Source organism: Aphelocoma coerulescens, chromosome 17 (genome assembly GCF_041296385.1).
Source record: "Aphelocoma coerulescens isolate FSJ_1873_10779 chromosome 17, UR_Acoe_1.0, whole genome shotgun sequence".
In the NCBI taxonomy this organism is placed as follows: Eukaryota; Metazoa; Chordata; class Aves; order Passeriformes; family Corvidae; genus Aphelocoma; species Aphelocoma coerulescens.
The window spans coordinates 3,108,557-3,130,286 of record NC_091030.1 but is presented as its reverse complement, the minus strand read 5'-3'; the positions used below and the strand labels follow the sequence as shown (position 1 = coordinate 3,130,286).

Genomic DNA, 21,730 nt, shown 5'->3' with positions numbered 1-21,730 from the left:
TCATCCAACACCTATCACTCTGTGTGTGTCCCTTCTTCTTGTCTCTGGTGGGAAGCTCCTTTGAGTTTCAGCTTGTTAAAATTGAAACATTCTGGTAAACCAGAAACCTGGGGGATGGGAGTTATGTCTCCTTAAAAACTGCTCTCGAGGTGACCTGGCCAGCTTTCTCCTCAGTGAAAAAAAGGCAGAGAGCATCTGGGAAGGGATTATGCAAGTCCTACCCTGACACAGAGTTGGGAGCTAAGGAGAGCTCCTTGGTCCTGGAGCTTAAATGCAACCTGAATCAATTCACCAGACACAACTTCCCCAGTTTAGGGCCCTGTGCCAAGGGTAGAGACAAAACTGGTCTATCCTGGCACTTCAGCACAAGCACAGGTCCTGCCTCTGTCAGGCACATCTGCTTGATGCCATGCCAGGAGCCTGGGGTTTGACCTTCACCACCTGAAATACTTCACCTGGGGAATGTTGGTCATTAAACGGCTCTGGAGACCTCCCTGCAAGCAGGACTAGAGATCACCCACCACTCCCTATGAAGCAGAAGCCTTTGCTGCAGCAGCTGGTGCAGGTCCCTCACTCCCTGCTCTCAGGGGTTCATCTGCAGCACCATCAGTGTCTCTCCAGGGCAGTGCTGGGTGTGAAGCATTGAGATAGTGCTGATTTTAGTGACTGAAGAGGAGCTAATCACCTCTGAACACACAGTGAACAGCTATGGAGAAATGTCTGTACAAAATAACACATCATTTCCCACAAACTCTAGTGAGGCTCAGGGCTTGGAGCATTGAGCAAGCACCATTTTTTGGTCTAATTCTGAAAAAACCAAGCAGGAATACTGGTGAAAGGGGGCATCAACAGATTAAGCAAGCAGTAAAGAGGGGGCTTAATACAACACAGTCTTACCAAGATCGTGGCTCTGCTCTTTGGTGTCAAACAGCTGCACACCGATGGTCTCCTGCTTCTGGTCCAGGTAATAGGTCCCATCAGTGACCAAGTGAACAAGGACTGCTGCAGCCACCATAGGCTGGGAAAAATAAGCCTGGGAAAACACAAAGCCCGAGGTGGAAAACTGTGGTGGGCTTTAAAAAATCCCCAGGAGTCAGTTGAGGACTTTTAAAAGAAGAATTCCCATCCCAGGTCACACAGAAATCTTCTCTTCCAATCTCTCCTACACAAACTAGATAAGTCAAACAGCCCTGAAGCTGAACCCTCTCAGAAATTCAATAGCCTTGTCACACACGAGGGGACTTCACTACTGACTCTCTAGACAGTGCTCAAAGACATTGTTCTGCTCTTTTACTCTAAACATACTTCAGAAAAGAGCAGCTTGGCCCTGGGAAGGCTGGCCCATGATATTTTGATTGCTGGAGAAACTTTGTAGAGGCAGGAAAAGAGGAAAGTTCTGAATGATGTGTGCACTTCCTACCTTCAGCCAGAAAACAGTCTGTGTCATGTGGGAGTACTGGAAGTTGGCTGTGCAGGGATACCAGGCATATTGGGAGACACCATCGTTCAAGTCGATCACCTTGGTTCGACACATCTGCAGCAGGAAAAAAAAGAAACACCAAAACTGACATAGAGGACAGCAAGGAAGGATTCTGACTGCTTCAAGTGGGGAAACAACGTCCAGGTGCACTCCTAGGATAAAGCAATGCATCTAAATACCATGAGATTGTTCAAAAGTTAAGTTTCCAGATCTTCTACCCCAGTAAGAAAAACTGAATCATGAAGAGGAGCTAAAGACTCACAGCAGCTGGACAGCAGCCAACAACCTCCTCTGAATTTGGTACCAGGTTTCTGACAGCATTTAGAACAACTTTGCTCCCACCCAAATGGACCAGGACTCTTCCCACTGGAGTCCAAGTGAGGATCACTTCTGAACACCCCAGCTCCCAGCACAGACAGTCAGGAAGTGCCTCCACAGTGCTCCAGCACTGCCCTATTTAAACCTGATGTTCCTGTAACCCCAGGGAAGCCACAGCTGGCCCTGTAAACCAGGTGTAGCCAGGAAAGTCCTGCCTCTACAACCCAATTTAAGCAAACTGATTTCCTTTTTTACCAGCCAGTTCTGCAAGTGGAATCAGCTACACCTGCAGCCTTTCCATGGCAGGCAGCAGTGAGACTGGAGGCAAAATGCTCTTTTCAGTAAAGTAGATGAATCCCAAGTCCTGCCACAGATGAAAAGCTAAAAGAAATGCCAGAATCTAAGTACCAGAGAGCCTTGCAGTGCCTTAAGTACGTCAGATGTGACAATGAAGCTGCAAGAAATGGTAGGATTTACCCTGAAAACACACTGCTCAGTGCAGCTGCTTCAAAAAAGAAGCATGCACGACCACAGCCTTTCACCTCCCCAGCAGAGAGAAAAAAGGAAATGTCCACCAAGGAAGAAGTTACTACTGCATTAGAAGGTTACTTATAGCTGAGGCTCTGGAGCCTCTGACAGGTACCTGCTGGATTCACAACCCTTTGGTGAACTCACTGGCTGTCCTTACCATAGGAATAGAGGGAATTCCTTGGGCTGATGTGCTGTCAGTAAAGCTGTTCCCATCAGCAATCTGATTATTAAACCAAAAAGAAAACCCTGACATGAAACAAGAGAAATAACAAAGATGCTTTAGGCCACTCAAAATCCTATGCCCACTATAATTTTGCATGGAAATGCCCTCTTGGTCTCACCAGGCAAAGTCTGGGCACTGCAAAGAGAGCCTTGGATTCCTGGGAATGAGAAACCAGATTGGCTAAAAATGAGGTAATCCCCTTTAAAATCTGAGTCCCTCAAGATCCAGCACAGAGGAATCTTACAGGCAAAACATAAATCAGCTTTAATGGGTTGGAAGAAGATTTTTAGTTTATTTATTTTTTGAAACAACTGGGACCAAGCTTCATTGAGGCTAGCCAGTGGATAGTGTTACATTTTACAGAAGAGCAAGGCTTTACATAAACTATCTTTGGCATTTGAAATCCAGGCCAGCAATTCGACATGTACTGTTTCGCAACTCTCCCTTCTTGCGTTTTCAGCAGCCTGTCTCTTGTTGGGAGCATGGTTTTTATTTTAATACCTCTCCAGCTAGGGAATTTATCTTACCCACATCTGCAATTTATATGGTCAGAGAGCTCTTTGACATGAACAAAGGTCTCATTACTTTTATATGGTTTTGTTCTTATTCTTACTTTCCTCCTGCTCTATTGGTCCATAAAGGTGGCTGAAAGAAACACAAGTACTGACTTTCGGTGCTTTTTAAGTGCCACTTAATGGATGAGTGAAAACCTGAATTAAGAAATCATCCAGACCTTCGCCAAAAGTTTGAATCTAACCCAAAATAAACCCCTGCTGAGGTGGGCTGGAAATCTCTGATAACTTTTAAATGCCTTGTTTGATTTGTGCGCGTGTGTGAACTCTAGCACTTTCTGCTTCTGCCTGAGAATATTAGCAAAAATCTGAGCATTGCATAAAGAGCCTGTGTTCAGGCCACGTGGGCTGTCAGACTGGCCTGGTTTGAACAGGTTAGATAAGCTTCCCCCTGCTGAGGCTGATCCATCGCTACCCAGACAAGTGTTTCAAAGTGGTCCTGCGGTAAAAGGTTCTTTCAGAAGAAGCTAATTGAGAAGTGTGGGAAAAGTCTAACAGAGATGAATGGCTACAAGAGCCTCTTCTCCGCTAGCTGCTGGCCAGTAAACTTAGCTCATGTTAAAAAGTGTTCTCTAGGTTTCTCTGAAAACAACTGGATTGGATAAACATTTCCTGTCACCTACAGACTCCACCATCCCAACAGGCTCCAACACACATGGTAAATCCATCTGCCTTTCAATTCTGCCCAGGCACTGTGTGTCACATCACACCTGCCTAGTCTGAGAATCATCTGCTAGGAGAGTCTTTCACACCTCTGCTTTTAAGGCATCCCTAGAATGTGGCAGCAGCCCGAAGGCCCCTATTATTTAGGTTAATGGTTGGACTCAATGATCTTTTCTAACCTGAATGATTCTGTGATTACTGCAGCACAAACACTTTTAAGCTACAAGTTCCAGTGGCCTGGAAGACAGAATATCATCTGTCCTCATGGCTATTCACAGGAATTCACACTTATGAGAAACAGATCCTAACGTCCTCTAGTTTGGTACAGTGATGCAAACCAGCAGCTAAAGCACCTGACAGCTGCGGAGGGAAGAAGCATAGATAGACTTCTCATTTCAGGGTGTTACCAAACACTGAAGTATTTGCTTTGAAGAATGACAGCATCACACAGAGCTCCAAACTTCACTCACTGGGGCTTATCCAGATTCTCAGACCCACACAGCAACTGGGATATCCACAGGAGCTTAGTATGTGCTCCAAAGTATGCGGCAACTATTTGTGTCTAGTTACTGGAAGCCCATGTCATCCCCCTCCCGAGGAAGCTGCTTTCAATTAAAAGAGCTGATGTCTGTTCCTCTCGGAGGTTCAAATCCAGCTCGTCTCCCACCCACACATTTTGTACACAAACATCGACAGACAGAACGATCAAGGCCAGAGAGCACTGTGGGATCTTCCCACAAGAGGGAATGCCTGGAGGATTCCCTTTGACTGATTTATACAACCTCTTGTCAATCAAAGGCACAACATGTTCTTCAAACCGCCTCTCCTGTTTTCCTTCTCTTACTCAGGGGGACCGAGGAATGTGTCAGCAGAAAGGGAAAAGTGATATATTGGGAGCACTTAGCTTTTTGCCACATCAAAAACACATTTACTATTGCAATCAACTCCATTTCCTTCAAAGTAATATGGGAAAATTTGCTGAAGAGCAAATTTTGGAAGGCGCCCTTGTGAATGATTCCCAGCCATCCCGTGACTGCAGGCAATGTGAATTTGCATTGATGGGTTTCTGTTGCAGCTGAATTACAGGTTATGGATCACAAATCCTCTGGACTGGGCACTGGACTAGATCCCAGCCCAACTGTGCCCAGTGCACGGCCCCAGTACAGCCTTCTGGGCAGCGCTTGGCTTCTCCAGGCCTGAGCTCCCTGTCTGGAAGATGAGGATGATGTTCCCCCACACCACACAGGTGGCTGAGCCACAAAATGGTGCTGAGATGTTGCTGAGCGCATGCACAGGTGTGAGGATACAGCTCCCCAAAGGAGCGGGCTAAACGCAGATCCCATCCCACTCTGACCTTCCCACCGCACAAGCACAGTCAGACACCACAGGCTTCGCACACACTGCTGGTTCTCAGCATTGTAACATCAAAATAATTCTAAATGCAGACAGAAAAGCTGCTATTTAAGCTCGGATGCTGCCCTACTCAGCTCTGGCACCGTGGTTGGAGCGGACGTGCCTGTCTGCATGCCCCGGGGTGGCTGGACACAGAGCAAACCTCCAGTGCACAGATCTGTCTGCTCCCAAAATCCCATCTGGTGAACCATGGCGGGGCTCCCTCCAGACCATGTCCTCGAGCTCTGTCTGGCTGTGAGGGGCCATCGTGGGCACTTGGTCAGGCAGTGGGGAGCATCCTCCTTCTGCAGAGGAGGGTGGAAGTGGAGATTGAGGTCCAAAAGCTGCCTCTTCCCACTCCTTTCTACAGGAAAGTGCTGCTGACCCTTCTGCACCCCAACAGACAACACAGAGTGTTTCTGGGATGAAACAAGCTATACCTGTTGGCAAAACAGCAACCATGGAGCAGGCAGGAACAGGATCTCTTGGTAAAACCCACAGTACCAGCTATTTGTGGAGCACAAAACATCCAGGCTGCACAAGTGCACAGAAAAGCTCATGGACTGATATAAAACCCATGGAGGCACAAACAGAACATCTTCTGTTGTTTGAAGATCCAGCTAAAGAACAGATTTCAGCCGTAATACTGGAACCTAATTAATCTACAATATTTAGCTGACTGCTCTGCAGAATGTTATTTGTATTTAACTCAACACATGCCAGAGGATCCCAGCCATGACATGAGCAGCATTTTAACACATCCCTTACAGATGAAAACTTTCTCCCTGCCTTGCCAGGCCAGGGGGCTGGCAGTCACCCAGCCCTTTTATTCTTAAATATGTTATTGTTCTTGCCGACCTAAGGTTAATCTCACCCAAGGATGAGAAACCATGGTGCAGTTGCTAAATATCAGAAAGGTTCCTGCCTGTTTATTGCCCAATATTGTAAGGCAGCTTGACTGCCACATGGACACCACCCAGTTTGCCGACTGCAGCACAGACCTCCAATCTGTTCTGAAAGCTGTTGCACTGCTTTTCTCATTTCAGCTGGGAATTGGGTTGGAGCTAGGGAAAAATGAAGTTGCCCACATTAGTGAGCACCGAACCATTAAAAAGGCCACCATTTGGGCTCCAACAAACACCTCAAACTCCAGCCAATTTCTCTGACCGTTTCAAACCTCAGGAGCCCACAAAGCTCAAATGGAAATTGTACACAGTGCAGCACAAAGAATTTTGCTCTGGGTTTCCGTCTAGATTCTGGTCAGAAATGCTTTAGGACAAGTGTCTTTATCAGCTGTCTTTATCAGTGGATTTATCCCATCAGAAATTTGAGTCCAGAGTTGTCTGCCCAACTGTGAATGTCAGTCTTGGGTCATTCCAGGTTGACCTCTAAAACTTAAGGAAAACATTCAAAGCTACTTTTCCCAAACTGGGACACACATTTATTTTTATGTGCACTAACAATGGCTTTCTGTTGCAGAAAATAAAATAAAAAACTAAAACCAAATCTGAAATTCAGCAGCAGAAATTCTAAACATAAAATGAGGGAAGAAAGCTGTGTCCCTCTGTCTCTTTCAAGAGCCACCTTACCTTACAGTCTACTGCTACTTCCACAGCAGCAACTTCACCTCATCTCTGATGCTCATCAACTGCAGCTTCTCCCCCCAAACCCTCCTTGTCCTCTGATAGCACAGCTCTACTGTTTCATGCTCTTCGTCTGCTTTTGCCTGTTTTCATTGGGGTGCCTAAAAGTCTGATGGCAAAAGATGAAAACCTGCAGCGTGCCCTGCTCCAGGACAAAGGCATGTGGGCAGGTGATCCACAGAAAAGCTTTACCAACTGGAAGCTGATGAAACTCCTGGGGTAACACACTGATGCTATATTACTCCCAGATTCAGTTGGCTCAGAAGTCAGAGGAAATCTCATCTGTCAATTTTCCCTGTGTAATGAAGAACAGGATTTGGCTGTGGGATTGGGAAGCAGCTTACATCTCCTACAGGATGAAATAAAGCCCCGCTGCCAGTCCCTGTGTCCAGTCTCAGCACAGCCACGTCCACTTTGAACCTGGGGCAGCTGATGTGTCTGGACCTTGCAGACTCAGAATTCAATTAGCATGATATTACAGCTTCCTTAGCACAGAGCCACGATTCTCAGCTGAAGATTTGGCTGGATTTTTTAGTAACTGGAAAGTGACCTTTCTGTGTACGAAAACACTGCGGGCAGGGCACCAATAGTTCGCCTGCAATGTGACATGATGATAAATTCCTCTACTTTACAATGATAGTGTTCCTCTCCAAAGGGAAATTTCCTCAGAGTTTTAGATGTAACACAGGGCTGCGATTCAGAAATGAGTGGGAGATGCAAGGGCTATTTCATTTTGTCATGTAAGTTGGTTTAGTTCGAGGCAAGCGAAAAGGAGCTACAGGGATTTCCATTAGATGATGGCCCAGATTGCATGTGTATTCAAGGTGTGTTATTAACTTTAGCTTTCTCAAAAATGCAGTTATTTCACTTCCAAAGAGCTGGTATGAACAATATATTTCCATTTTTAAATCATGCAGACCTGCATTCTTTGAGCTTCCCTTTGAATTTCTGTTATCTCCAGATTCAAAGCAAACTTCATTTAAAACCAGTGAGTTCAAATCAAAATCACATCAAACCATAAACTTCACATGGCATACCTGAAAAAACTGTAAATCAGTTCTGACTGGCCCTATCCCAAACTCACATGGGCTTTGACAGCCAGCCAGGTGTAATCAAATATCTAGGATGCTTGCTGGACCCGTGGAAAAAAACAATATGGAGTTTTGATTTTCCAACAAAACCCTAACCAGATGATTTTTGCACAGTTCAAAGGATCACCCCAAGGACATCAGTTAAGCCAGGGCCAGAAACTACAGAAAAATAGGGTGAGAAAAAGAAGAAATAATTGCACTAATGGGATTTAAAAATCAACTCATCTTCTACACCAGCCCACAAGCAAACCCCAGCATCTGGAGCTCCTGGGTGCAATTTGCACCTGCCCCTGCTTCTTTTGCCATTCAGAGATGCAAACTGAAGGGATGCAGAATCAAGAGATAGTTCTGAGTGCACAGCACAGTCTCCTGTGCAGCACATGAAAGTGCAATCCAGCAATTTGCCATGTGCTCCCGTTTATTCCTGCCAGACCTCTGCTATTTCTTCAACTCAGCAGCAGGACATAAAGATGCTGCTCTCAAACAACAGCATCTTCCACACCAGCACTGCCAGGATCTCACCTCAGAGCAGTAATTCTTAGAGTTAGCCCTGAACTGTGTTATTATGCTCAAATTCACAAATACAGCTACTAGCAGCAACAACACCTCATGCAATAGGCTAGACAGACAGGATCAAGCAGCAGCACCCAAACAAGAATTTAGGCCTTCAGTTCTGCAAGTATCAGCCTCATTAAAGCTAAAAGACATTTTCAAGCCGCAGCACAAGCTCCTGTCTACAACTTCCACATTACTGCTCACAGAAGTGTGAAGGCATTATAGACTGATAAGTGCTTTAGCAGACTGTATATCCATCCACTGGAGAGCGAGGTTAAACAAATACAGGAGCCAGAACATTATTGTTGGCTGAGCACTCGGTTCCCGAGCTGCCCGTCTCTAACGTGAACCAGCCAGGTCCACTGCAGCACAGCTTTGTGCAGCTGCGGGCCAAGGCTGGCTGTGGGGTGCTGCAGCAAAGCAAAACAATCCCATCCCATCAGCTTTCATCACCGAGGAGCAGAGCAAAAGCAATTATTTTTGTTTTTCCTTTGACTGGAGCGTTTCACTCAGGAGCAGCTGGCACCAGAAAATCTAACTGTCAAAGGCAGAAAGTGTGCCACACTTTAGGAGGATCTTAAATATATTTTAGTTATTATATTCATGGTTCTGGCTCACTAGATTCATTGTACTTTTGCAACTCCTTTAAGGCAAAGCAGGGTTGGTACAATCCACTTGGTAACATCCCCTCCTTCCTGCCCAGAGCTGGTCCCATACCTTTGTTTGGATGAAGAAAACACACAACTAGGTAGAGAAAACCCCAAACTAACAACAACAAATCCCTTAAAAACTTGAGTTCTCCATCAGGATAACACACTGGCTGAGGTGGACAGAGATGCTTAGAAGCACACGGGCTATGTTACTGATAAAAAGAGAGATACATAAGAAAAAAAAATAAGCCACGACTCTCAAGCAGGAAAAAAAAATGCAGTTGCTTTTGTTTCCTGTACAGTAGAAGCAAACCCTAAGTATTGCCATACCTCAGCCCAACTCCCTGCACCACCCTGAGTGCTCATGGGGCACAGGAGCCACTTCCCAGAATGTGAAACAAGGCAGGTGCCACCCTGAGCCCTGCAGACCCCTGGCTAAGCTTTGCCTGCGGCTGAGGCAAGCAGCCCTGCAGTGGTTAACGTCAGCCCCGACCACATGATCACACTCAGAAAAGGTCAAAAGAGTGATTCTTCATTTAAAAACATCTGTGTGTTTAAAGAACAAAACTTTCTCATGTGCAGAAAACCAGGGGTTTCCAGTACTTTTATTTCCAGAGTTAAAGCCATGCTTTTCAGCTTTGTTTAGGGTTATGGCCCATGTAAACACGCTGTGTAAACCGCACGCAACACTCAGCACACAGCCTTTCCACAGGCAAGGATAACTGGGGGTGCAAATCTCTCTCTCCCTGGCTCCTCTTCCCTCTCCAGGCTGCTCAGCTTCCCCCACTGTGCTCCCAGTGAGCCAGCCAGACACCCTGTTGTTGTCCTTCCCTATATGAAGACATACACATGCCTCTAATCCTAAGGGTGTAAGTCTGCTCTGGGCTGTCAACAGGCCTTAATTGGATACATCCAGGGAGATGATACATTGGGAAGAGGCCCTGAATTTAATAGGAAAAGGGAAGGCTGCAGAGAGGCTCCAGGGGAATGTGGAGGGGGGCTTGGAAGAGCTGCCCTGTGCACCAGGGAGCAGTCACACCTCAGCTGGCAAAACCTTTCAGTCCCCATCCAACTATCAGCCCTACATCAAGGGGTATTAATCAAGATTAAACCCTCTGGTTTGTTTTTCAGCACCTGAAGACATGGCTTGCAGTATGCAAATCAAAAGGTTCCCCCTTGCTTCGCTGGGCTTTTCCCAGCAAAACTGCAGAGTAATGAAAGCACCATGCTGCAAACAAATTCCTCTGAATGAGCTGGACCATCCAGGGAGAGCCCACAGAGCAGCACCAGCTGCTGCCTCCAGCCCCTGCACATCTCCACCCAAGAAAAGGCTTGTCTGGGGAAGCCTGTCACTCCCCTCTAAACTTGGAACAACCCTGGTTGCTCCAATAAACCTCAAACTCCAACAAATTAAATCAAAATACTTGAAGCATTTAGTCCTTGATGTCCCAGGCTAGTAGGGGAGTTCAGAGGAAGTCCCAGCTGCTCCCAGAAGTTACTGGAGGAATTTAAGTGTTGTGTGAAAGAGGAAGCTCACAGCTCCTTCAGCCTCACTGCCTTCCAGGAGCAGGCTCTGGGAGGATGGACAGGGATCAGAGGGAATGGAGGAACACCCAGGTGCCAAGGCCAGCCTCTCTCAGCAGGAACAACCTCTGGGAAACAGGTAAATTTCCACAGAGTGAGGCTTTCCCTCTGCAGCTGGGCCAGCTCACAGGGTGCACACAGTGCCAGGCACAGGGACAGAGCAGCTCTGCTGGAAGGACAAGTGTTTCAAAGGGATTTGGATGGAGAAGGGTGGGAAGAAGGTCATCTCTACCCTGTGCTTCACCTGCCCCTCTCTGAAGAGTGACTTGTCTTCTCTGAGCATGATGATGCAAGGGTTAATTACCAAAAAAATGGAAAAATGACATCCACTGCCAGAAGTGCTAAGTGGAAGGATTTTGGCCCAGTGACTAAAATGGTTAAGCAGAACTTGATGTTCTCCTGAGCTGAGGGCTTCTCCCAGAGAGGAGGTACATGTGGGGACAGATAATAGCACTAATCCTGCAAATAACCATTTCCTGGCACGTGTGAGAGCTTGGAGCCAGACCCTGAGACCACGGTGGAAACCCAGTCCCCAGGAGACTCCTGCTGATAGCACGGGGAGCTGGGCCACTTACCAGATGTGAATTTGAATTACCAGTGTGAATCATGTCTTCTTATCAGATTCCCCACTGAAATGACCTCAGAGGAAAGAGCGGTCCTGCAGCTTTGCAGGCAGCACTTCCAAAAGTGAGCACAGATGTGGGGTTCCTCCACAGTTGCAGCTCCAGCTAAGGCAGCACAGTTCAGGAGAGACTTGGAGCAGCTCAACAGTGTATCCAAATGGTCCCCAGTTCGTTGTTTGTTTTTCTCCTCATTTATTACTATTGTTATTAGTAGGATTATTACTAAAGCTGATTCTTATTTTCAGGTGGGGACAGAGGGATTGACTCAAGATGCCTTCAGGACCGTACTGGGTAAACACCATCCTCCAAATTATGCCTTTTAGAGACATCTTAAGAGGAACACCCTGAAATTCATTGGCATTCAAAATACGAGGTGTCTTATGACAATGTGGGCTAAAATGCCTACGGTACTCCAAACAAGTGGTGCAGACGATCCTTCATTTACAAGAAAAAAAATAAATTCTTTGCTCCTGGCATGAGAAAGTTTACTTTCAGCTTAAAGAAATGACTGTGTGGTTTTGGGGATGGCATTCCGTTCTGCTGGAGAGCAGCACCCTGCCTGCCTGTACATCCGAGGCTTTGTAGCTACATTACAACCCTGGAGAGCTCTGTTTACATATTTGACATGTTTCCTTGTGCAGAACATGAAACCAAATTACAGAGTAAAAGCCATTATGGCTTTGCTCTTGCACCCTTTTCCATCCCCTTCTCCCATGGCTTGGTTTAGATCTATCTGGCCATTTTTAACTGCGCCGGGTCGCCTGGCAGTGCTTCAGGCAGGTTTATTTGCTGTTGCACAGGGAAATCATGGAAAAGCTGGTGAAGCCACATGCCAGGGAGCGGGGAGAAGAAGGCCGGGGCGGGGGTGGGATGAGAAATGCCGAGAACCCTTCACGCATGAACAAAGCAGACGTGTCGATGCATTTATGCAAAATCATTCTGCTGTGAATGGAGAGGGACCCAAGACAAACAACCCGGATGGGATGCAGGGGAGCTATCCCACGCTCACGGCTGGACATGCTCTGCATCCCAAGGCTTGTGAGCAGCAGCAGCAGACAGGGAGAGTGGCAGGTTGAGGGGCAAGGGCCGAGGAGGGGGGTCTCCTTTCAGAGGAGTGCATGTTAATGAGCAGCGCTGCTGTCGGGGGGTCCGGCTGCCCGGCCCGCCGATGCCAGGGGGGTCCAAGCTGCTCTCTATTGATGCCTCTAATCTGGGTGGGTGGCTGGGTGTACAGCAGATATGATCGTAAAATGGTAATTTACTTCCTAAAGAAGCACATAATCCGTATTACTGCCCAAGACAATATTCCTTTCTTGCCTTTCTTCTTGTTTCTAGAAACAACAAATGGCATGGAACTCTGCTCTCGTTTCATTAGTGGTAAATGTCTCCTAGTTCTAGGAAGATGGGACCAATTTCCGGCACCTGAAGATTTTTGGTTTGACCTTCATCTCTGAAAAAGTCAGATTGAACCTCTCTGAGAGTATGGTTGGCTGCTTTGCTCTCTGCATCATTCTTTGTTTCTTTTATCTATTTTCTCTACAGTACACAAAGGGAACACAGTGTACCAGCCCCTGGTACTCACTGTTCTGTTTCCCTTAGATGACTTGCATATGTGCTCTTGAAAAATTATACTAAAAACCAAGGGGGGGAGGGGAGTGGAAAGAAAAAAAAAATATATCCCTTGAGTGTTTGGCAAAATTGCTTGGAATCTCCTCTGACATCTCATTGTGTTCTCTCTGTCCTCCCCTTACACAAATCAGCCAGAGGCTATGACATCAGCTATGGGGTCTGAGCTTTACTCCAGCCAGGAGGAGAGGAGCACTGGAAGCCATGGGGATGGAGGAGTGGGAGGGAGGGGATCCCTGTCTGTCCTGGCAGGGAGCAGGCAGCCAGGTGAGGGGCAGCATCCTCAAGCCAGTCCTGACCTGACTTTAAGAGTAATGCTCTTCCTCAACCATCTCTCTGCAACTGAAACCTTCTGCTAGCCAGCCTACCTAGAAATCCCATTTCTCATTTTATTTAGCTCCCCAGAATGCTGAGATCATTCCTGAGTCATGGCACTGGTGGCATATGACACATCTTTGTAGCATCCCTCACCTCGGACCCTTCACATGGACCACCTCCTCCAGTGAGGCAGAGCAGCAAAGCAAACGTGCAGCTAAGGCCCAGTGGAGTTCTTTTGGCAGAAAGGTTGCAGAATCCAGCTTTCCCAGCAAGACAGGTGGGAAGCAATGTTTCCAGCCATTAAAGCAAGGAGATGATGGGACAGTTTTCCAGTCCTTTTGTGCTGGGAATGAACAGCCAAACTGTGCTCAAGACTGATTAATTCACAAACAGGATGATGTGAGGGGGCTGACAGAGCTAAAATGCAGATTTAATGACCTCAAACCCCTCCAGGGCTCTGCTCCCAGGCAGCAACTCTCAGCAGGCACTGAACAGTTTTCTTTTTATCCAAGATAGGAACATTTCCCTTTCAAGACATCCTGAACTTCCTAGTCCTTGGGAGGTTTAGGCTCAGTAATGCCCAGTGCTGGCAATGTCTCTGAAGGATTTTGAGGTCTAATCCTCAAACAGTAGTTTTACCTTTCCATGCTCCCATTTCCACCTCTATTAAATGGAACAGAGACCAAGCAATGTGGCCGTGATAAGGCTTAATTAACCACTGTGCACTGGAAAAAAGAATACGAAAAATATCATCACTTAATCCAAGGAAGGAGCATTCCAGCCTGAATTCGCCTGACAGTCAGGGCCAGGCTCGTGACGCAACTCTCCAGCCTCAGGCAAAAGACCAAATTGGCTGGTCTGTAGTTTCCAGGGGAAATGAAGACAAAATTTTGGACCCCTGGAACTAACTTTAGACTTGGAGACTCTGTAACCTAAGCTGAAGCCCTTTGGTGGATCAGCCAGTACTGGAAATGAGCTCAGCCGTGTTCAGCAAACCTACATTCCTCCTGTGACAGCCTGTGCACAGTGTCCAGTTCATCTTTTTCCAGAACTGGTCTCTGATCACTCATGGTTCCTCCATTAATGGTTTTTCTTAGTGGGATTCTGCCCTCATCCTCCAGAGCTTAGTGGTTCAAAGTCTGGCTCGGCTATAAATAACAAAGACATTTGCAAAGCAAATCATCTTATTAAAAATGGGGATTTTTATCCCTCCAACCACAACAAAACTCTTACCGTTGAAGAGCAACAGGACTTGGCTGTGAATTGGGAAGTTCAAAAAGGGCCACTTGCAGAGCCGACAGACAGACACCCTCCTTCTTCTCAGCAAGATCACCCCAAAGGAAAGGAATGGCTTCTCCATTAAAAGTTGCAGGTTTCCTCTCTTTCCACTCCTGTTCAAGATTACTCTATTTGCTGGCTGTGCTGGATCTTTGGGGAATTATCTTCAGCATTATATTTATTAGACAGAATAAAACTGCATGGCAGAGAACTTCATCATCTTTCTCTTCAATTTTCTTACGGTATTTTCTTACCACTCTTGGAGCCCTTGCTCTACCATGTTATTTCTTTTAGTATTCAGGATATTTTTGTGCTCCTATCTTCTCCTTTTGTGGGCTATTCCAGACATACTGCAATTCTAGACATCTTTGCTGCTGGTGGAAGGTTTGCTGCAGCAAGTCTGGATGAGTGCAATTGTGGGAACTGTAATAGGGGCAGGAGGGGGGTCTCTGCTTGTGGGAAAGATGTAATAAGAATCCCCTTCCACAACTTCTTACTCCACAGAATCCCCTGTGGGGTACCCAGAGGAGGACAGGGTGTGTTCTTTAGTCTGGGAATGAAAACGAATCCCAGGATCTGTCTGTGCCCAGCAGCCTTGGGAAAGAGTCCCTGTTCTGTTAACTGTGCCTGAGCTGTGTGGCTTTTTCCATACAGTGGAAAACCAAGCTCAAACAATGGCATAGGGACAAAAAAAGTTACTTTTTAATATATATATATATATATATAAAAATATATATATAAATTATTTATATGTGGTTACTTGGTCTAAACAACTCCTGCACAGCTGGGAGGAAATGCAACAAAAGACAGTTCCTGGGGGACTGTCCCTCTAAATAACCAACCCACACCAACAGCCAAGTCTTGAGTACAGATTGCTGTGACAGGAGGAGCAAGGTCAGGAATCAGCCACCTGAAGACCCATTAGTCCCGTCCTGTAATTCTCTATTGTAAAGGCCCAAGGGGAAACTGCAGGTGAATCAGTTCTCCAAAAGCAGGAGTGCCACCAGCAAGAGGAAAGGAGAAATGGCACTGCCAGTGTCCTGTGCTCAGCCTGCACTCACCTGCCTGTGCTCTGCTCACTGCAGCTGGAGCATCCCTGCTGGAATAGGTCTGTCAGAGGCTTCCTCCAGAGGCACATCTGTACAGACACCTTAGCAAAATATCCCAATCCGCCCTGCTCAGTACAACTTACTCCAGCAAGAGAGACTAACAGGAGCTAATGCACTCACCCAGCATAAACTGTGGCAAAACAAAACTGATGTGCAAGGAGAGGCTGTTTGCAAACTCACAGCAGAAGCACGAGGAAAAAAAAAACAGCTCAAGAGTGAGCAAAGCCCTTATTGCTGAATTCCTCCTGCAGCTGACAACAGGTACTGAGCAGCATCTGCTTCCAGGTCTGTGGAGAACACCAGATTAGAAATCAAACTGCAAAACTACCCTGCACTGGTGTTTGCCTTTCTGTGCTGGTGCAGTGTTGCTGACTGGCCCTCTTTGGCTCTGAATATGATGCTGTCAGTACTGAGAATATTTCTTAATCAGCACTGAAGGGTGGCTGCCAGGAAAGTAGAAGTGGCTGTTTCTCAGTCTTGCTTCTGCAGAAAGGGTGATTGTTTAAAGGGGGGGCTGTTTGACCTTTCCGTTTTTCAAATCTGTATCTCTTTGCCAAGACTGTGTCATTCTTTGTAAGCATTTTATTGTTCAAAACAAATCTTATACTGCAAAGTTTCTTTTTTATCTCCCTTACTATGTTGCCATTCGGAAACCTCACACTAACAAGTGATGTAAGAGCCATCTCAAACTAATAACTAAGTGTGGGTATCTAAGGAGAAGCCAGCTGCAGACATGGGCAATGTCTTCAGTGAACTGAGCAAAGAGGTCACAGAAACAGCCCTACAACAAGAAGAAAGTGCTCTCCAGCCTGTGCTTATCAACAATCCCCCGGCAGAAAACAAGGCACGTGGGCAGATATTGCTGAGAGATACCAGAACGACCAACCAACCTGGGATGCAAACTGCTCAGAAAAAGCCTTGACAAGAACTATGACAGTCATGCAGAGAACCTGGTGTTGAGATATCTAAGGATGAGAAACATTTGAAGTCAGGACATGCTTAAAATGTTTTAGAGCGCCTTGAGAACGCTGGGGCAATGATGAGAGACGGGGATGGCTGACAAATAGGCAGCTTATGTATTCTGTATATTGCTGGGCACTGCACTCAAACATATCCTTCATGGCATTCCTGATGGGAGGCCAACACAAATACCACTCTGATTAATCAGGAAGCTACCCAGCAACAACATGAGAAGTTTGCACAAGACCAACAAGCACACAGCCTACTGTGAACGGTATCTGGGTGAGGAAAGGTGCTCTTTTCATCAATACAGAAAACCCCTAAGGCTCAGTGCTTGTGCAGATAATGAAGCTAAACATGTTTACACACAGTGATCATTACATGCAGTGATTACAGGAGTTCTTAGGTTAATTTTCATCTCCACAAGCTCACAGACTGATGACCTGCTGCCCCACCTCACCTCTCCAGAGTGACAAGTCAGGTGCTTTCCCAAGCCAACACTGTCTTGTTCCTGGGGGAAACAAAGACTTTCCCGACATCTATGTGATTAAAAAGGTCAATGAACCCCATGCACTCAAACTGGTGTAATAGGACCAGCTGAGCTAAAGCAAAAATTCTTTTTGCTGGAAGTAAATAGCACACTGTTATCTCCCCAGGGGCCAGGCAATAACAGGAGACATGTTCCCATTCACTCTGCCAGTGTGTGATATGCTACTGCTCTGCCTATAAATACAACAGCTTTTTTTGCCTTTTTTTTTTTTTTTTTAACAAAGCTGTGACAACTTCATCTCATCTGGGTACAACAAACACGCCTGAGTTGTGGCTACACAGCAGGGCTTTCTGTTGTGTGTATGCGTGGTGGTGGTTTTTCCACCACAGGACCATATGTTACCTACTGTGTGGTGTGGCTGAGTTCCTACCAGTGCTTCAGAGAAAATCAGGGCAGCTCTCTGAGCAGCTGCAGGGGGACAGAATGCCTGAGGACATGCCCAAAAAGCAGCACCTGAACTGGAGACACTGGCCTTTGGTGGGCACAGGGAGCTTGAATGGGGAAGAAGTTGTGAAGGCACAAGCAAGAGTCTAGAGGAAAGTTCCTTTTACAGTGTGAAATAATAAATGAGACCATGACAAAAAGTCAATACTGGGCTCAGGATTCTGTCTTGATACTCTGCCAGCTAACCACGCTTTGTGCATTTAGAACTGACCTGGTCATTAATTTGTTACAGACTTGTGCAATGTGAGCAAGGCCAAGTCTCTTGCATAAAGATGTTTTCTCTTGCAAGCCAACTGGAAATGCTTAACATTTACTATTCACAGAGAGATCTGCTTGTCATATCTGTGACACGGCACTCCTCTCTGCACTGCCCACTCAAGACACCTCCTGGATAATTAGATTCTTAGAAAAACTTTTCTGCATCCAACCAGAAGTCAGCCAAAGTTGATTAGTGTGATAAGTACTCTATCTCTAGTAAGGGACAACAGTGGGGGCTGAAGGAGGAATATACAAAACAGCTCTTATAGATGAAGATTCTCTCCCTTTAAAATCATCAACAAGCAACGTGGGCTTTCCCAAATCAGGTTGCATCTGAACTGCTGCATCTGCATCCTGTACAGCTCTGTTTTCCAGGCATTTATCTAATGTTTTTTTGAACTCATTTGAATCTAATTCTCTCAAAGAGACAAAAGGTAAAGTTATGGTAACTGGAGCTATTTATGTTACAAAGGAGACATGGGAGAAGGGGGTTAAAGCTAATGAATGGCTTTGGGAATGGACAGGACCTTTCTCAGAATAGAACAATAGGGTGCTTTTATGGAACTGGGAGGCAGAAAACACAAAACTATTAAAAAAGAAAGAACACTCTTTTGTATTATTCGGCATTAGCCTTCAGAACTCATTGCCACAAGCTCGTCCCCTGTGCTTGCTGTGAAGAGCCCGTCTATCTTCTAGGTGATGATGGTTGGGAGAGGTGACTCCTGCACAGCTCATTGAATCAATCCAGCCACAACTTCAGCCGGTTCGAGTTGGGTGACTGGGACTGAATTTCAACTCATCACTACTAATCAGGCTCAGAAAGAGAGAAACTGCTGCCAGGGGCCTTCCTTGGTGAAGCAACAAGTGAATAGGCAGGGGTAACAGCAGCCCTGGACACTGACCATTGACCTCCACCTGAGAACATTGCTCCTTGCTGGACTTCCAGGAGAGAAGAAGGAACATGCTGTCCTCACCTGGGTTGCTGCTGGCTGACCGATGACCACCCACCCTGGGCACTGCTGGTCACTGTGGTGTGAGACAGAGACGTTGGAAGCCCACTGATCCAGGAAGCCTTTGGGAGTGTAAACACCACAGTCTTTGATGCTGGTCATTTGCTCGAATTCCTCACAGACTCCATCACCGTCGTGGAAATAGCACCTGCTGGGTTCATCTGCCAGGGGAAACAGAGAAGAGAAATCACACTTGTCTGCAGGGTGGTTCCTATGACCTGATAGCATCAGTGGTCCTGTATCTGCTGTGTCAGGTCACGGGGAGGCGGAAGCATTGGTCACTTCTAGGTCATACCGAGCTGATTTAAACAAAGCCAAGCAACAATAACCAACTTTTGTATTGGGCAATTCCCTGAAGATATTTCCTAATGATAGGGGGTTTCTGCTTATTTTCATCTATCTCCTTTTAAAAGGAGAAGAAAGCAGCAATAGAAAATACATAGAGAGGCAAATGTGGGTGTTGGCATAATTCCGCCAGCTGGGATGGAAAAACGCCAGCGGAGGATTTGGTCTAAAATGTTTCCCTTTTTGTTTTTAAAAGATATCTGCAAATCAACAACAACAGCAGCAACTGTGGCTGTAGAGATGGTGAAAACTGCCAAGTTCACAGTTGTAATGACCAAAGGGCCAAACAGATCTGTTTATCCAAGGCAGCTACAGTACACACAGTGTGAGGGTGAGTTTGCCACATACACACACGGCTTCAACCAACATGACTCAGATTTGACCTGAAAGGATCAAAAGCAGCAGGAGACTTTATTATCCTTGCCCATTTATTCTGTGGCTTCTCTAATGAGACTGCCAACAAAGATGCCAAATTTTTGAGGTTGTTTCTGTAACACTGGCCCATTAAAAACTGAACTGAGATCCATCTACTCTTTTCAAACAGACTGCATAGCAATAATGACTTTCAGTAATTAGAGTACTCTGTGAAATGGAAACCTTTGACCTGTTGGTATCCTATTTTGTATTGTATTATCATTGCCAGTCCCCAGAGGTATCTAGTTCTGACAGCCTGTTGTATTTTTGTCTGGCAAATAAGCCTGTTGAAAAAACGGTAGGAAATTAGCCAGAGCTGCTAGCTGGACTGATGGAAAGGATCCCTAAGGAGAGTCCTGTCGGTAGCATTGGACTATCGTGAGCTAGGTGTCAGAAAATCCAGCGGCTGCTCAATTTTGAGCTACTTCCAAACTACTAAATCCCCTGTTTATTTTTCCTCCTGGTTTACACAGTGAAATACCATCATGAGCCAGAAAAAAATCGGTTTATTGCTATTCAATTATTTAATGACTTTCACTCCTTTTCCTCCTGTGCAATATTCCAGGTCTTTAAGAGAGGGTGGCTTTGAAAGAATGGAGAAGTCTATCAGGGAAAAATGTCATTATGGTTTGATTTCATCACAACCTCTGTGGATAACTTGTGTACATGGATAAGCATAGGGAACTGTGTATTTTTCAGGCCAGTGCTCCAAGCTGGTGAAAAGGAGAACAAGTCTGAAAGTGTTTCAGCCATATGAGTGCAGCCCTGAATGAATATTCCCAGGGCGGCCAAACTTCTTGCCCCTACATGTCACATCTTAAAATCTTCATTTGTCTGGGAGCTACCAAACATATACCCCACCCCTGAAAGAGCTCCGAGGAGAGCTTGGGAGAGCGTTTCCCAGACAAGAGATGACAATGGCTCCTGGGGTGTCCGGGTGAAGTGCTGATGGGCCCTAAAGCAGCCCAGCAGTGCTACTCCCATGGGGCTCATTCATCCCTGGGAGAGCCATGCCCTGCATCTGGCCAGCTCAAGGAACGGGTGGAATGAGAATGTCACTGTGATGGCCATGGAGACAAACTCTTGGTTGCCTCACCTTGCCCTTCTGCATCTCTTGTTCTGGTCCTCTCCCATATCAAGGCATAGGCGAGGTCTCAGGACAGGAGGATAAAACTAAGTGGCTTACCCACTATGTCCCAGTTTGAGTGAGAGCCCCAACAGAATCTCTGAGAAATATTCACCCCCAGAAAGACTGTGGTCAGCAATCAAAAATCCTCAAAAACAAATGCCAAACAGATGAAAATATGCATTTTGGGGAAAAAAAGAGCTTCTTTGTCATTTTATGAAAAGAAGCTTATTTCTGTAAAAAGGGAGAAAGAAAGAAAGGAAAATACCTATCATATCAAAAAGACCTGACCTTCAGCCTATAAACATATGCACAGTCAGATATGCACGTACAGTGAAACATCACCACCCTGCTGCACACCCACACCGACAGAAACACTGACACACAAACGCACGGGCGCTCCCTTTACACATCCCCGACTCAGCCACCCCCCCATGCAAACACATACCCACAAACTCACAGCCTAATTTTAGGCACATGCATTTAGACAGTGTTTCCCGGCCTTCCCAAAGCACTGACTTCTTTTCACCACAGGCACTGAAGTAAGCACAACATTTATAGAGCAACATACTCCTGCACTGGCTCCAAATGTTCCCTCCTAATGAGATGATAAACGTAATGGGCTTCTGATAAGATCATGTGTTTGGGATAAAAGAATACTCAAGGCCTACTCCAGCCTGATGACTTAATTCATACTCACGGAGGGGAAAGCAGCCTTTGAAAAGCTGTGATCCAGGACAGTGTGTGATCCTAACAGAGGCTAATTTGTTCCTGATTATGCCTAAGACCCCAATAAATCTGTCTGATCAGAGTCTGCAAAGCCCGAGGGAGGAACTGAAAGGAGAGCCTGAGATGTCTGAATTAGATGGGGGCTGCCTAAATGATTAACCAAGTCCTGCTGAACTGCACTGTCATGAGCCCTGGAGCTGTGCTGGCCCTGGAGAGCCACGCATCCCACGCCCATGGG

At 46.2% G+C, this 21,730-nt stretch overlaps 1 protein-coding gene across 1 annotated transcript in view; it reads right to left on the bottom strand.

The window, feature by feature from the left end:
• The window catches only part of PAPPA (pappalysin 1), a 182,085-nt gene that overhangs the window by 56,851 nt on the left and 103,504 nt on the right, over positions 1 to 21,730 (bottom strand). The window contains exons 10-12 of the mRNA XM_069031458.1: positions 18,843 to 19,039; positions 1,421 to 1,534; positions 898 to 1,033 (exon numbers count right to left, since the gene is read on the bottom strand). Coding sequence (XP_068887559.1) covers positions 898 to 1,033; positions 1,421 to 1,534; positions 18,843 to 19,039 — 447 coding nt within the window. The remainder of the gene's footprint in view (positions 1 to 897; positions 1,034 to 1,420; positions 1,535 to 18,842; positions 19,040 to 21,730) is intronic.